At 37.1% G+C, this 14,424-nt stretch overlaps 3 protein-coding genes across 3 annotated transcripts; all 3 read right to left on the reverse strand.

The window, feature by feature from the left end:
• Positions 1–494: 494 nt before the first annotated feature.
• On the reverse strand, positions 495–2,719 carry LOC143459819 (sulfotransferase 1A1-like). The gene is made up of 7 exons (XM_076957109.1): positions 2,259–2,719; positions 1,917–2,030; positions 1,672–1,781; positions 1,381–1,522; positions 1,074–1,189; positions 848–998; positions 495–748 (listed from the first exon to the last, which is right to left on the reverse strand). Exons 1-7 carry the CDS (start codon positions 2,515–2,517, stop codon positions 639–641), a joined length of 1,002 nt encoding a protein of 333 aa, XP_076813224.1. The 5' UTR covers positions 2,518–2,719; the 3' UTR covers positions 495–638.
• Positions 2,720–4,711: 1,992 nt separating this feature from the next.
• Positions 4,712–7,836, reverse strand: LOC143459811 (sulfotransferase 1C2-like). The gene is made up of 7 exons (XM_076957094.1): positions 7,493–7,836; positions 7,150–7,263; positions 6,906–7,015; positions 5,671–5,812; positions 5,364–5,479; positions 5,138–5,288; positions 4,712–5,038 (listed from the first exon to the last, which is right to left on the reverse strand). The coding sequence occupies exons 1-7, from the start codon at positions 7,749–7,751 to the stop codon at positions 4,929–4,931; spliced, it is 1,002 nt and encodes a 333-aa protein (XP_076813209.1). The 5' UTR covers positions 7,752–7,836; the 3' UTR covers positions 4,712–4,928.
• Positions 7,837–9,932: 2,096 nt separating this feature from the next.
• LOC143459835 (zinc finger BED domain-containing protein 4-like) lies at positions 9,933–12,518 on the reverse strand. Its single transcript, XM_076957132.1, has one exon. It carries the CDS (start codon positions 11,418–11,420, stop codon positions 10,527–10,529), a length of 894 nt encoding a protein of 297 aa, XP_076813247.1. The 5' UTR covers positions 11,421–12,518; the 3' UTR covers positions 9,933–10,526.
• Between the last annotated feature and the right edge of the window lie 1,906 nt (positions 12,519–14,424).

A 14,424-nucleotide genomic window follows, 5' to 3' on the forward strand; every position in this document is an offset into this window, starting at 1 on the left:
GCCTTTAATCAAAGAGTATTCGTCAGTAAATACGGTGAAAGGATTTGTACTAAAATAAACTGGTGAAGCAGTTATTGCCATAAATAAGCGGCATAAACGCAAATCGATGGCTTAATTATGACCAAAATGGCGGTTCTTATTACGTCACATTAAAAGAAACAATAGAGACGAGTTGGGTATTTGGATCAAGTATGACTAGAATGTTTCTTGTGACAGTCAAGTAAAGGTTAAGGTATAACTATAGCGTACTTAATATAGTGCCAAACCAAGTAAATAGGGAAGAATTACATCAGCAGAAAACACGACTGTATTAACATAACTCGTTTGCAACAATTTAATTGTTATAAAGTTATAGTCATTGTCGTCTGAAATTATCGCGTAAAACTGTTTTGAGCTTTATAAACCTTTCATGGAGTTTCAGCTTTATTGCATATAGGCAATTATGGATAAGCCATGATGTATTACTTCCAACCAAGCAAACTAAATACTAAGAAGAACCCAAGACGTAGCTTTAATGATCATTTGTTGTATTACAATAAGACTGATTGTTAGGCTATAATCATGGCATCCATTTAAAGTAATCTTAAAGTATGTGTATAGTATTGTGCGTCAGAATAAACCGATTAAATATTAAACAGTTATTCGTATATAAATTTGATGTCGATGCCGGAGAGCTTCTCGTTAAACTTTTCATCCATGAGCTCAGACTGAGCTACAGTGAATTGATTCTTCCAATCTGCAACTTTACCTGCAAAGTGAAACGACACATTGCAATCGTGCAAAAGAAATGGTTCAATTTTATCCTATAATAAACCCACTTAGATTGCAATTGTGTAGAGAGATATACCTTTCCGGAAAAATGACATTTGCGACATGGGTTTCGAGGCTTCTTTTTTCATGCTTTGAAACGAAGTTGCTTCCACAAGTTCATCAATCTCCTCATCACTTCTCTTAACTCCAAGAAAATCAGCAATTTTTTTAATCTCTTTTGCCGGATCCTAATAAATGCCACAAATGAGGGAACTTTTATCTGTACTGGCGCCACAAATATTGTGTAGTATTTCCAAACTCACCTTCTTCATCTCTTCGTACATGAGAAACAAAACGTTGTCGTCATTGCGGTAAGGGTAATAGGATAAGATGTGATCTGGATACCATTCGCCTTCTTTTGAATGCACCGGTTGCTTTCCTGGTTTATAACAATTTATTGGTAGTTTAAGGCAGTTAAACGACAAGTCCTTGCTTTATAGCAATGCAACTTCACGAGTTCCTTTGAATTTGTTGGTTGCTTTCCTGTGTATTATGCTGTAGTTTTACTGTACGGCGAAATTCAACAGATAGACATCTGCATCATTACTACGGTATGGGCATTCTATTTACCGTTTACAAGTGTTTCAAAAAATGCGTTCCATTCTGCTGGAAAGTGTTTAGCCATCTCCTCTGTCTTGTTGAAAGGGATGTTTTTGTTCATGTTAAACCAAGAAACAACTTGATCCTTGGGGTTTCTCATGACGTAGATGATCTATTTTTAAAATGGTAACCTAATATTTCCCAAAAATGGATCATTCGAAGAACTATATTGTATACAGTCACATCAACATCAAATACACAGAATCGATAAAAATATTTTGTACATTCAAACACGACGTAACATGTAACGTGGTAGTTCACCTTGCACCCGTTCTTTTTAAGTCGCTCCATGTTGATGAGAGGAGCCGGAAGATGAGTTCCCCAAATCTTCCTCTTCCATGGAAGCTTTAACATGATCTCGTAGTTCTTTGCTGAAATTCCAATTTGACTATACTAACAGTTAACAATTCTTATCCTTGTTAAAAACATTTGACAAAGCTTATTCAGCACAACAGAACTTGATCATCGAGGTTAAAGCGACCTAATTCAAGAGAAGTTTAACTTACGGGTCCCCGATTCAAGATAAGAAGTATTTGCGGTAATAACTTTCATTAGATCCATCATCTTTTCATCGTCTTTGTAGATGACACTCTTTACAATCTGAGTCGTCCAAGTCGTTCCTGCAATCATTATTTTAACTCGTTTTTGCAATGACCTTTATGACGCGTCAATATGATATTGTACATTAGTCTATATTAGCGATATGACTTTCTTGGTTGAATAGAAATTTAGCCATTGGTGGCAGTAGTTAGTTTAATGTTTGCTCGTGCTCTAAAGCAGACGTAAAAGCACAATTACAGGTATAAAATTTTGTATTAGTCTGCACTTGGCTTTCCTAAAATTTTTACCTGTTTTCGGATAAGAAGCGACCAAAACGTCCTGGTCAGTAGGAGTCCAATTGTCATATTGCCATTGAACTGTTTCAGCAGAGAAAGGCGGCGGAAATCTGTAGCCTTTGCATTCAGTTACTTTGGGATTTAGAAACTGCTGGCCTCCAAACTCAACCAGATCAGTAACATCAGGTCGTTCATTTTCAGGGATAAACTTCAGCACATCTTCCTGCATTTTCATGAACATTGCCAAAAGCACCTTCTTGTCTGCGGCCATATTGTGTACTTGTTTTAACGGGCAGCAAAATCCTACGACAACCGGATTCAAGAATTGGCACTTAACCACACGATGTAACCTTCTTAGTACTAAATACTCTGTGTCTTCAGCTATTTATTAAAGTTTATAGATTTAATCCAAGCCTTGCTTTTTGTTATCACATTAGCCTAATGTTTAGTGTGTCATCAACTCCCTTTAACACGGCAATGATTACTGATAATGCTCTAGGCTTGCTTCCGCTGTACTAACAACAGCTTATCTTTATGTGTTATGTACAGTAAAGATCATTTTTTAATATTTGCACCGTCATGATGGTACTCCGGCGTACAAAGTACTGTACAGATTCGTTTGCACTATCACCGATAGCAAACAAAGCTATGAAGTCATTGAGCTCACACTGGGCTGAACTTGACATCGCTAGTTGTAAGCACACATCATAATGACTTACCCTTATTCGATATGTAAAAGGAAGGCTCGAGTTTTAATATTCGCCTGGTCATGATGGTACAAAGTACAGATTTGTAGCTGAACCAAAATTTTCAGTCAGGTTACACTCGGCTGGACGAGACAGATCACTAATTATAAACGCTGTCAGTTTTTGCTTCAAATATACTTGTCGTTTTGTGAAAGTTTTCCTGGAAATGAAGTTTTAAATAGTTTTGTCTCGGCAAATATATGAAATATCATACAATATCTGATCATTCAGCTTTTAAGGAAACTAATTTTGTGTAAACTATTTAATTGCTGTTTTCCATTCGTATTTGAACTTTACTCAAACGCGATATCGCAAGGAGTAACGCAATCAACTTCACTAAAGGATACCCTGTTAACTTTGAAGCATGCACAAATTTAACATCTTGTTTCCTACAAATGGGAGTTTGACAAAACCAGTTATCCTGGTAACGCCATTACCGCAAAGCTCTTCAAATAAAATCGCCGATGTAAGAAATACAACAATCACTTGGTTGGCCTAAAATTTGTTTGTCGATGTTGAGATGTTGAATTCCAAACAAAAAGCAGTTGTTGCCGAAACCAATGTTTTGCTTGTAATACAATCAGAGCTTATGTAAGACATTAGAATTTAACTTCCTCAGGCGAATGCTACAATTCAACTTGCCGGTTTGTAATACTTGTAAGTTTTGGACAATCGTTTACTCAACATAACGTTTTCTAGTCCCATTAAAACTGATCTTGGTTTGACAACTTTTCTGAAAAAGTAAATTGCAATGGCACCGATCACATCTAACAAATAAGTTAATAAAGATTTTTTTGTGGTATTGAAATATTTACAACAAGTTGTGTGAAAGGCGTCTATATAGCACCATCATAATCATTTGTGTTTGTAATTCAGTCGACGATAGCTGTTAAATATCAATGTCTATTCGTATGAAAACTTAATGTCAATGACGGGGAACTTCTCGTTAAACGTTTCACCCATGAGATACGGAATGCGAAAAAATACGAAAAGGCATGTTTTACCAGCTCATGTGCTGTAATTTTCAAAATTCTTTTTCATAAAATAGCCATTACCTGATACTAATCACCTACCTATGAAGACGTATTCCATCCAAATTGCATCAGCTAGCCTACCACTACTACCGTACCTAATGCAAACCCCAATTATCAAGAATATAATTTTTACATTGTTACGTCATAATGACCACCGGCTTTTCGTCATAATAGAAGGCAAATTTGTCACACAATTTTGAAAATTACTGCTTAACCACTGAATATCATTATAAATTCATTCACCAGTATATTTACTGACAACTACTCTTTGGCTTTAGACCAACTTATATTTGGACTTGCCTCTCACTTTAAAGCCTTCGAGTCCGATTTACTACTTATGTAATTGCTTCAAAAATGCGCTCTTTTATGTTGGACAATATTTTTCATTGACTACATTCGGTAAAATATGAATTTTGCTCATTTTAAATTAAGAAGCAAGCTGACCTTTCAGGTTTCTTGTGGCGTAGAATATGATCTTTTGTAATCAGTGACAGTTTCATTATACTTGATATAGTGGCAAACCAAGTAAATAGGTAAGAATTACATCAGCAGAAAACACGACTGTATTTACATAACTCGTTCGCAAAAATTTAGTTGTTATGAAGTTATAGTCGTTGTGGCTTATACTGTCTGAAATAGGCGTAAAACTGTTTTGAGCATTTATAAACTTTTCATGGAGTTTCAGCTTTATTGTATATAGGCAATTATGGATAAGCTATGATGTATCACTTCCAACCAAGCAAAGTAAATGCTAAGAAGAACCCAAGAAGTAGCTTAAATGATCATTTGTTGTATTACAATAAGACTGATTGTTAGGCTATAATCATGGCATCCATTTAAAGTAATCTTAAAGTATGTGTATAGTATTGTGCGTCAGAATAAACCGATAAAATATTAAACAGTTATTCGTATATAAATTTGATGTCGATGCCGGAGAGCTTCTCGTTAAACTTTTCATCCATGAGCTCAGACTGAGCTACAGTGAATTGATTCTTCCAATCTGCAACTTCACCTACAGAGTGAAGCGACACGTTGCAATCGTGCAAAAGAAATGGTTTAATTTTATCCAATAATAAACCCACTTAGATTGCAATTGTGTAGAGAGATATACCTTTCCGGAAAAATGACATTTGCGACATGGGTTTCGAGGCTTCTTTTTTCATGCTTTGAAACGAAGTTGCTTCCACAAGTTCATCAATCTCCTCATCACTTCTCTTAACTCCAAGAAAGTTAGCGATTTTTTTAATCTCTTTTGCCGGATCCTAATAAATGCCACAAATGAGGGAAATTTTACCTGTACTGGCGCCACAAATATTGTGTAGTGTTTCCAAACTCACCTTCTTCATCTCTTCGTACATGAGAAACAAAACGTTGTCGTCATTGCGGTAAGGGTAATAGGATAAGATGTGATCTGGATACCATTCGCCTTCTTTTGAATGCAATGGTTGCTTTCCTGGTTTATAACAATTTATTGGTAGTTTAAGGAAGTTAAACGACAAGTCCTTGCTTTATAGCAATGCAACTTCACGAGTTCCTTTGAATTTGTTGGTTGCTTTCCTGTGTATTATGCTGTAGTTTTACTGTACGGCGAAATTCAACAGATAGACATCTGCATCATTACTACGGTATGGGCATTCTATTTACCGTTTACAAGTGTTTCAAAAAATGCGTTCCATTCTGCTGGAAAGTGTTTAGCCATCTGCCCTTTATTGTTGAAAGGCCTGTTTTTGTTCATGTTAAACCAAGAAACAACTTGATCCTTGGGATTTCTCATGACGTAGATGATCTATTGTTACGGTAGTTGATCAGCTAAGTGACATTTCATTTGAGTGACAGCTCATTTGAGTGACACATTCTTTTAACGTTCATTTGAGTGACAAATAATTCATGCTCAACTGAGTGACAGTTCATTTCAATTTAAAGATCAGAACATTGTTTGCGCTAAGCTTCTTAGAGGCTGAAGCAATACCATCTGCATTTGCAGTTCTTTCACAAGACGCTTCACCAAATGAGGCAGAAATTTTCAGATATTTCGAAGAAGTGTACGTTTTAGGCCGCCCAATCCAAACCGCAACGCGCCGAGGAAGACGACCAATCAACCGTCGCCCTACAAATCGACACCCTCCCCTCTTCTCACCTGATTTTTGGAGTGTCAGCCAACTCCAACAATCGGGTCTTGCACGTACAAATAACATCCAGGAGGCCTGGCATCACCGCTTCAATGCAATTGTTAACAGATACCACCAAAGCATTTTCAAAATAATTGAAGAGTTTCAAAGCGAGCATCATAGAGTTTCCCAAGAACTCTTTCGCCTTGAATTTGGTGCGTCGACACCATTGCGCCGATCGCGTATGACAAGGCAAAAAGAAACCCGCATTGGAAATTTGTTTTCCCAGCAAGAAGACCTTCCACAGGAAGTATTTCTCCGCCGAATTGCGCGTAATTTGAAGATCGGACCAACTGCGGAACTAACAGAAGAATTGGACGAGATGGTTGAGGATTCTTAGTTGTTTTTTCTTTAAACTTTGTCTTGTGTGTGTTGTCATCTGTGCATTTACTAATTAACAGCAACTGCAACTTAATCAACAAATGTCAATCTGTCACTCAAATGAATTTCACTGTCCTTATCAATGTGTCACTCAAATGAATTAAACAGTACTTATCAATGTGTCACTCAAATGAACTGCAATTATGTCACTCAAATAAACTGTCACTCAGCTGATATACAACCATTGTTACAATGGTAACCTAATATTTCACATAAATGGATCATTCGAAGAACTATATTGTTTACAGTCTCCTCAACATCAAATACACGGATTCGATGAAAATATTTTGTACGTTCAAACACGACGTAACATGTAACGTGGTAGTTCACCTTGCACCCGTTCTTTTTAAGTCGCTCCATGTTGATGAGAGGAGCCGGAAGATGGGTTCCCCAAATCTTCCTCTTCCAAGGAAGCTTTAGCATGATCTCGTTGTTTTTTGCTGAAATTACCAGTTCGAATATTATCAGTTAAAACTTCGTACTGTTGTTAAAAAAACATGACAAAACTTATTCAGCACAACAGAACTTGATCATCGAGGTTAAAGGGACCTAATTCAACAGAAGTTTAACTTACAGGTCCCCGATTCAAGATAAGAAGTATTTGCGGTAATAGCTTTCATTAGATCCATCATCTTTTCATCGTCTTTGTAGATGACACTCTTTACAATCTGAGTCGTCCAAGTCGTTCCTGTAATCATTATTTCAACTCACTTTTGCAATGACCTTTATGAAGCGTCAATATTTTATTGTACATTAGTCTATATTAGCGATATGACTTTCTTGGTTGAATAGAAATTTAGCCATTGGTGGCAGTTGTTAGTTTCAAGTTTGCTCGTGCTCTAAAGTAAATATAAAAGCACAATTACAGGTAAAAAGCTTTTGTATTAGTCTGCACTTGGCTTTCCTAAAATTTTTACCTGTTTTTGGAAAGGAAGCGACCAAAACGTCCTTGTCAGTAGGATTCCAATTATCATATTGCCATTGAACTGTTTCAGCAGAGAAAGGCGGCGGAATTCTGTGGCCTTTGCATTCAGTTACTTTGGGATTTAGAAACTGTTGGTCTCCAAACTCAACCAGATCAGTAATATCAGGTCGTTCATTTTCAGGGATAAACTTCAGCACATCTTCCTGCATTTTCATGAACATTGCCAAAAGCACCTTCTTGTCTGCGGCCATATTGTGTACTTGTTTTAACGGGCAGTAAAATCCTACAAGAACGCGATTCCTGCGAAAGTCTGATTCATAAATTGTCACTTAACTAGGCCTACACGACATAATCTTCTTAATACTGAATACTTTGTTTCTTCAGCTATTCATTAAGGTTTATAGATTTAAACAAAGCCTTGCTTTTTGTTATCACATTGGTGTTTAGCGTGTCATCAACTCCCTTTAACTTGACAATCTTTTTAGCAATGGTAACTGATAATGCTCTAAGCTTGCTTGGACTTTACTCACATATCCTTATGCGTTATGTTCAGTAAAGATCACTTTTTAGTGTTTGCACCGTCATGATGGTACTCCGTTGTACCGGCGTACAAAGTACTGTACAGTATTGTTTGCACTAGTACCGTAAGCAAACAAAGCTAGGAAGTCATTCAGCTCACACTGGGCTGGACTTGACGTCACTAATTTTAAGCACACATCATAATGGCTCATCTTTATTCGGTGTGTGAAAGGGAGAACCGCGTTTTTTATATTTGGCTAGTCAGGATGGCACAAGGGCGTACAAATTTCCGATGTGTAGCAAGCAAAACCAAGATTCTTAATCAGATTACATTTGCTTGGACGAGACAGGTCACTAGACTCGCTGCACGAGACAGGTGTCTTTACGTATGTAAATTTGATGTTGACGCCGGAGTGGTTTGAAGTGGTTTTTCCAATCTGCCTGCAATTTGCCCTGATACGAAAAATGTTCAAATGATTAGCGTTAGCAACTGACTACCATCAGAGAGACTATGTCAAGTATGATTTAACTTTACGATCTGGAATAGTTGATGTTCGACAATATTGATCAATCGTTCTGAAAAAATTGACGTTCGACAATATTTGAACCCCTTTCTTCTTCATGTTTTCAAACGAAGTTGCTTCCGCAGTTTGATTAATCTCCACATCACTTCTCTTAACTCCAAAGAAAATCGGCGATTTTTTTAATCTCTCCTATCGGATGCTGCGTGATTCCATATAATTAAGGTCTTAACCAGGCTATAGCCATCAGCGGCTAGATAGGTTACGGTTAAACTCACCTTCTTCATTTCTTCGTACACGAGAAACAAGACGTTGTCGTTATTACGGAAAGGATACCAGGATAAGATGTGATCTGGATACCATTCGCCTTCTTTTGAATACACCGGTTGCTTTCCTGGTTTATAACAATGGATTGGTAGTTTAAGGCAGGTAGACGAAAAGTCATTTCTCAATAGCAGGCATGCACAACATACGGCCCGCGGGCCGCATGCGGCCTGCGAGATATTCCGTGATTTCCCTCATTTTTGCTGAAAAATTTTACAAGAACAATCCAACCTTTGTTGCTTGTTTCTGCACAAAGCGAGAGAGCACGTGCGCGGATGAATATTTTCAAAACGTAGTGTCTGACTGTCTGGTACCGTAGGTGTTAGTGTACATCAGAATTTTACTGTTGGTTGAGTTGTCAGCATTTTGTGAAATATACAGTACCCCGTAATCGCGTTATGACTGAAAACAAGAGAAGGAAGATTGAACATGAGGGCAGAATCTTTAACCGAGAATGGACAAGTAAATACTTATTTACAGAAACAAACTCGAAAATACTGTGTCTTGTTTGCCGAAATGTGGTTGCAGTCCCAAAGGAGTATAATCTGAGACGCCATTTTGAATCGAATCACCCGAACCTAGCTGAATTAGATGCTACTGAAAGGATCCTTAAAGCAGACAGTTTACTTAAGAATCTTTGCTCGGAACGAAATTTTTTTAAACGTCCGGTAAATGTTACCGCTACCAGAGTTAGCTACGAAATATCAACGGAAATTGCTGCTGCAGGAAAAAGTTTCACTGAGGGAGAATTCATTAAAAAATGCATGTTGCGTGCAGTTTCTAGGATTTGCCCGAGAGAGATCGAGAAATTTCGAAACGTTAGTCTTTCACGTACAACTGTACAACGAAGAGTTGAAGATATTGCGGCAAACTTAACAAATCAACTACAACAAAAAGTAAATGAATTTCATTCTTATTCTTTGGCTGTGGATGAAAGTACGGACTGTACTGATACAGCACAGCTTTTGGTGTTTATAAGAGGCATTGACGATAATTTTAACGTGTCTGAGAACCTTGCTGGTATGCAGTCTATGAAAGGTCGTACCACTGGAAAACACATCTGCGGCGAAATTGTTGATTGCATTACTACAAAACTATACGCTGATTTCAAAAAATTGGTTGGAATGCAGAGTTGGATCAATTACATTATTTCAGTTCAATTACAATTACTCCCTTACATGTTTCAATTACATTACAATTACTCCGTGCTAAAAATATCAAATTACAATTACAATTATAATTACTGTTAAACATGTAATTGATTAATCATAAATTCAACTTTGGTAGAGAGGTCCTCTTTGAAAACCGTAGCGACGTAATTAGCAACAATCACAAACTATTCATGTTTCATTCATGATACGTAGAATACCCTTTAATTAAAAAAAAACTCGAACGTTTTCGAATATTTCAACTATTCCTAATCATGAGTACTGAAAAATACAAACACAGAAAAAATTTTTAAGCGACTGTTAACAACCAAAAGTTTGAGCGACTGGCAACGACTAACAACGAATAGGCTACAAGAAAGGCAATGAAATGTAATTAAACGAATACACAAAGCTGATAGCGGTAAGGCGCCAGCGATAAGGTATGTAAAATTAAAATAAATGCAAAAGGAAAGAAGCTCCTGATAACTACAAATTACAAAATTTTGGTTCGCATTTACATTTTCACTTGCTCAAAAACTGTTGGATTGCATTTGATGAACATTAGGGTGCGAAAAGTTTCAGGCCCCAGTAAATTTCTTCTTGCCGTATAAAAGTTACCCGCAATTGAAAATATTCTTTCTGACGGGGCTGATGTTGCTGTTAGACCCAAATAATCCTTGGCTAAAGTAGAAAGCGTGGGAAGTTCTTCTGACTTCTTCTTCCAATATATTAGTGGGTCTTCATCGAAAGGCATGGTTTCTACCCCCAAATAGCTGTCGACTTCACTTATTGAATTTTTCGGTCTTTTCTTTTTTAAGCCTTCCGCCATAAAGTTAAATAGCTTTGGCTTTTTTGCAGGGTTTTCATGCTCTGTGCTACAACTCTCTTCGTCATCCTTGCCAAGTCTACTTGCCACATAAGTTTTTAGCAAACGTATTGCTTCTTCTTTTTCAACGTCATCTTCAATCCAGCTGTTTTTAAATCGTGGATCAAGAAGAGATGCAATTCTGTTGTCCGGAGAATTTATATATGGCAACAACCTTTTAGAAACAGAGTCTTTAAGATTAGCTGCCAGTTTCTGGCAATAGTGGAGATTTGAGTGTTTTAGTAGTTCCATTGCTTTCAGTAAGCCAAGCACTACCGGACAAATGCAAGAGGATGTTACAATATTTTCTCCTTCAACTTGCTGCATTGCTTCCTTGAAAGGCAGTAGCACACTCACGAGCTCACTCAATGCCAAATAATCTTGATTTGTTATTTTTTCCCGTGACTGGATCAAGGTGAGAGCCGCGTTAACTTCTTCGTGATGCTTTAAGACACTTTGCAACATAACAAGCTGCGAATTCCATCTTGTCACATTCTGTGCTCTTAACGTTATTTTTTTTACGTTGCAAATAAGAGGTAGCATTTACAGATTTTCTTACTGAATTTACAATTTTGGCCACCTTTCGCAGCTGCTTCCCAACGTAAGACTTAGCAAACTCCGAATGTTGCAGACAATCCTGAATACAAAGTTGTTGTGTATGAGCAAAACAGCTTACTCTTTCTGGTAAGTAAGTGAGAAGAGCATGTAAATCAGCACCCTCCTCGGACATTTCTTGTTCAGGATCAGGATTCAACTGTTTCTCATTGTCCTCATTGATTTCTTCACCAGTTTTATGCAGTGTGAACTCAGGAAGGGAAACCTGAAATGCTTTTATCATGGAGGAAGCATTGTCTGACACAACCTTTTTTACTTTTGTTGTAAGTCTAAACTTTTCTATTACGTTGTCATAAGCCTCAGCAATGTTTTCAGCTGTATGCCGTCCTAAAAATGAGTCCACTGCCAGGACAAAGCTGCGTAGCTTCCATTCTGCATCAACAAAATGCATAGTGATGCCCAAGAAACTTGTCATGTTGCGGTTACTCCAGAGATCAATTTTCAAGTAAACATTTGACAAACGTGCAATTTCACGTCTCATCTCTTCTTCCATTTGCTGAATAACTGTTGGTATAAGGGAATTTCTAAATGTGGAGTGGCTTGGTATTACATATCTTGGTTCAGCAGTCAACAACAGATTTCTGAATGTTTGACTATCTACAATACTTAATGGTAACTGATCAAAAGCTATTGATTTGAGTAGAGCTTTTGTTAATGATTTTTGAGTGGCATCATATGAAGCAAATCGCTGGGAAGAAGAAGTTTGAAAAAATGACTTAATAGGTGGTTGACTCTGATCTACCTTTGTCTTCTTCGTGTTTTCCTGGTGTTTTCTTTTGAGGTTTATATATTTAGGATAAAGATTGGGAGAACATCTCTTCAAATGCGTGATCAAGTTTGATGAAGCCTTGGTTGAATACTTGAATTTCTTTTTGCAATTGTTGCAGCAAGCCTAAGTACTGGTCAAAGATTTAAAAAACTCTGACAGTGGCGTAGGAAAGGGTTCAGCACAGGTTTCTGAAGAGTTTATTTGCTGTTCATCCATTTTTGAAATATTAAGATTTAGACTATATTGTAATTTACTAAGTTTTCTGTTGCTGCTGAGGTATGGGAAACAGTTTAGCATGGCTGAATTATATGGTTAACGAGGCACGCATAGCACACCTATGTAATTAGGCTTAATTATTTTATGTTGTGCTTGTCAGGTCTCAATAACAATGTAATTGAAATTGTAATTAGGCCAAAATTTTATCAAATTACAATTACAATTACACAAAATAAAAATGCTTCAATTACAATTACAATTACAATTACATGAAAAATGTAATTAATTACATTCAGCTCAATTACAAATTACAATTGATCCAACTCTGTTGGAATGTGCACTGACGGTGCTCCAGCAATGTGCGGAAAGACGAAAGGAGCGATGTCTTTGCTACAGGAGGTTATTGGTAGGAAGATAATTGCTCACCATTGCATCATACACCAACAGGTTTTATGCAGCAAGGTTTTAAAATTTGATCATGTGATGTCGGTCGCAGTTTCGATTGTAAACTACATCCGGACTAGGAAAGTAAAGCATCGCTTATTCAAATCGTTTCTTGAAGAAACTGGTGCAGAATATGGTGACGTAGTGTACCACACCGATGTAAGGTGGCTAAGTCGAGGAAAAGTACTAAAACGGTTCATTGCTTTGAAAGACGAGATAAAGAAATTTTTGGAAACAGAGCCAAAAAGGTTTTCCGAGCTAGACGATTTGTCTTGGAATGAAGATTTATTTTTTCTTTGCGACATTACTTCACATTTGAACGACCTCAATATGAAGCTTCAAGGAAAAGGACAACTGATTTTCGATCTTCTTGCTGCGGTAAACGGGTTCAAAGCAAAGTTAGGACTTTTCAAAAGTCAGCTTTTAGATGGAATATTGGTACATTTTCCAACCTGTTCACAGCATATTTTGCAAGAGAGGCATTCAGCAGTAGGAATCAAATATGCTCAACAAATCAAATTCCTGATTGAAGAATTTAACAGCAGGCTTTCTCTTTCCAGTGAAGAAAAACTACAGCTAAAAATCATTGAAAATCCATTTTCAATAGATCCGGAAGAAGCACCTCCACATTTACAAATGGAGGTCATTGATTTGCAAACTTCATCTTTGTACAAAACAAAATATGGAGAAAGCAGTTTGCAAGAATTTTACAAGTCTTTGCCCAAAGAAAAATTTAAAAATTTGCTTACCATGGCAAAACAAATTTTCAGCTTATTTGGAAGCACATATATATGTGAGCAAACGTTCTCGGTAATGAACTATAACAAAAGTAAGCAACGATCCTTGCTTACTGATGGACATTTGGAAGATATCCTAAAAATATCAACTTCCAGCATCTCGCCTAATTATGACTTGCTTGTTGCGAACAAAAGATGTAACGTTTCTCATTAAATTTCATTTTTTGATATTTGTCTTGTATGTAGATTTCTTGTTAATGTTAGGAATTTATACTTCGTTGGATTTGTTATTGTTTGTCACCGTCGAGGGGTTACTTTTGTTGTAAAACCGTCGAAACATAGTTACAAGCTCTTATGAGAGATAAATAGAACAAAACAGTAATAAACTTTTCTCCACGCTTACAGTTACGCAATCAACGAATCCGATGCTTTACCGCCGATAAGCGTTAAAAACTAGATACTGTAGTGCGAGAGGCAACCGTCTCTTGACAGTAACCATCTTCTCAACGATATCTCTTATTCGACGGTTAATCGGTCACATTATATAAAGTAGGCTACACGTTAGTTACAACAACGTTAGCACGCGGCCCGCGAAAAATATTTTTTCCCTAAAACGGCCCGTGTACTGTTTTCAGTTGTGCATGCCTGCTCTATAGCAATGCAACTTCACCACCTACCGCGGATAGATAACTCAAAAAATATGTTCCAATCCTTGGGATAGTATTCAGCCATCGGCTCCATTTGGTTGACTGGTAATTTGGTGCTC

The sequence above is a fragment of the Clavelina lepadiformis genome, chromosome 5 (assembly GCF_947623445.1).
Source record: "Clavelina lepadiformis chromosome 5, kaClaLepa1.1, whole genome shotgun sequence".
Lineage (NCBI taxonomy): Eukaryota > Metazoa > Chordata > Ascidiacea > Aplousobranchia > Clavelinidae > Clavelina > Clavelina lepadiformis.

Coding starts and splice junctions, on each gene's coding strand:
- LOC143459819 (XM_076957109.1), bottom strand. CDS start 2,517: ATGGCCGCAGACAAGAAGGTGCTTTTGGCAATGTTCATGAAAATGCAG. Junction 1,523..1,671: donor TTAAAAAGAACGGGTGCAAG/GTGAACTACCAC, acceptor TTTTAAAAATAG/ATCATCTACGTCATGAGAAA. Junction 749..847: donor AATGTCATTTTTCCGGAAAG/GTATATCTCTCT, acceptor TTCACTTTGCAG/GTAAAGTTGCAGATTGGAAG.
- LOC143459811 (XM_076957094.1), bottom strand. CDS start 7,751: ATGGCCGCAGACAAGAAGGTGCTTTTGGCAATGTTCATGAAAATGCAG. Junction 5,289..5,363: donor TGTACGAAGAGATGAAGAAG/GTGAGTTTGGAA, acceptor GGCATTTATTAG/GATCCGGCAAAAGAGATTAA. Junction 5,039..5,137: donor AATGTCATTTTTCCGGAAAG/GTATATCTCTCT, acceptor TTCACTCTGTAG/GTGAAGTTGCAGATTGGAAG.
- LOC143459835 (XM_076957132.1), bottom strand. CDS start 11,420: ATGCTACCTCTTATTTGCAACGTAAAAAAAATAACGTTAAGAGCACAG.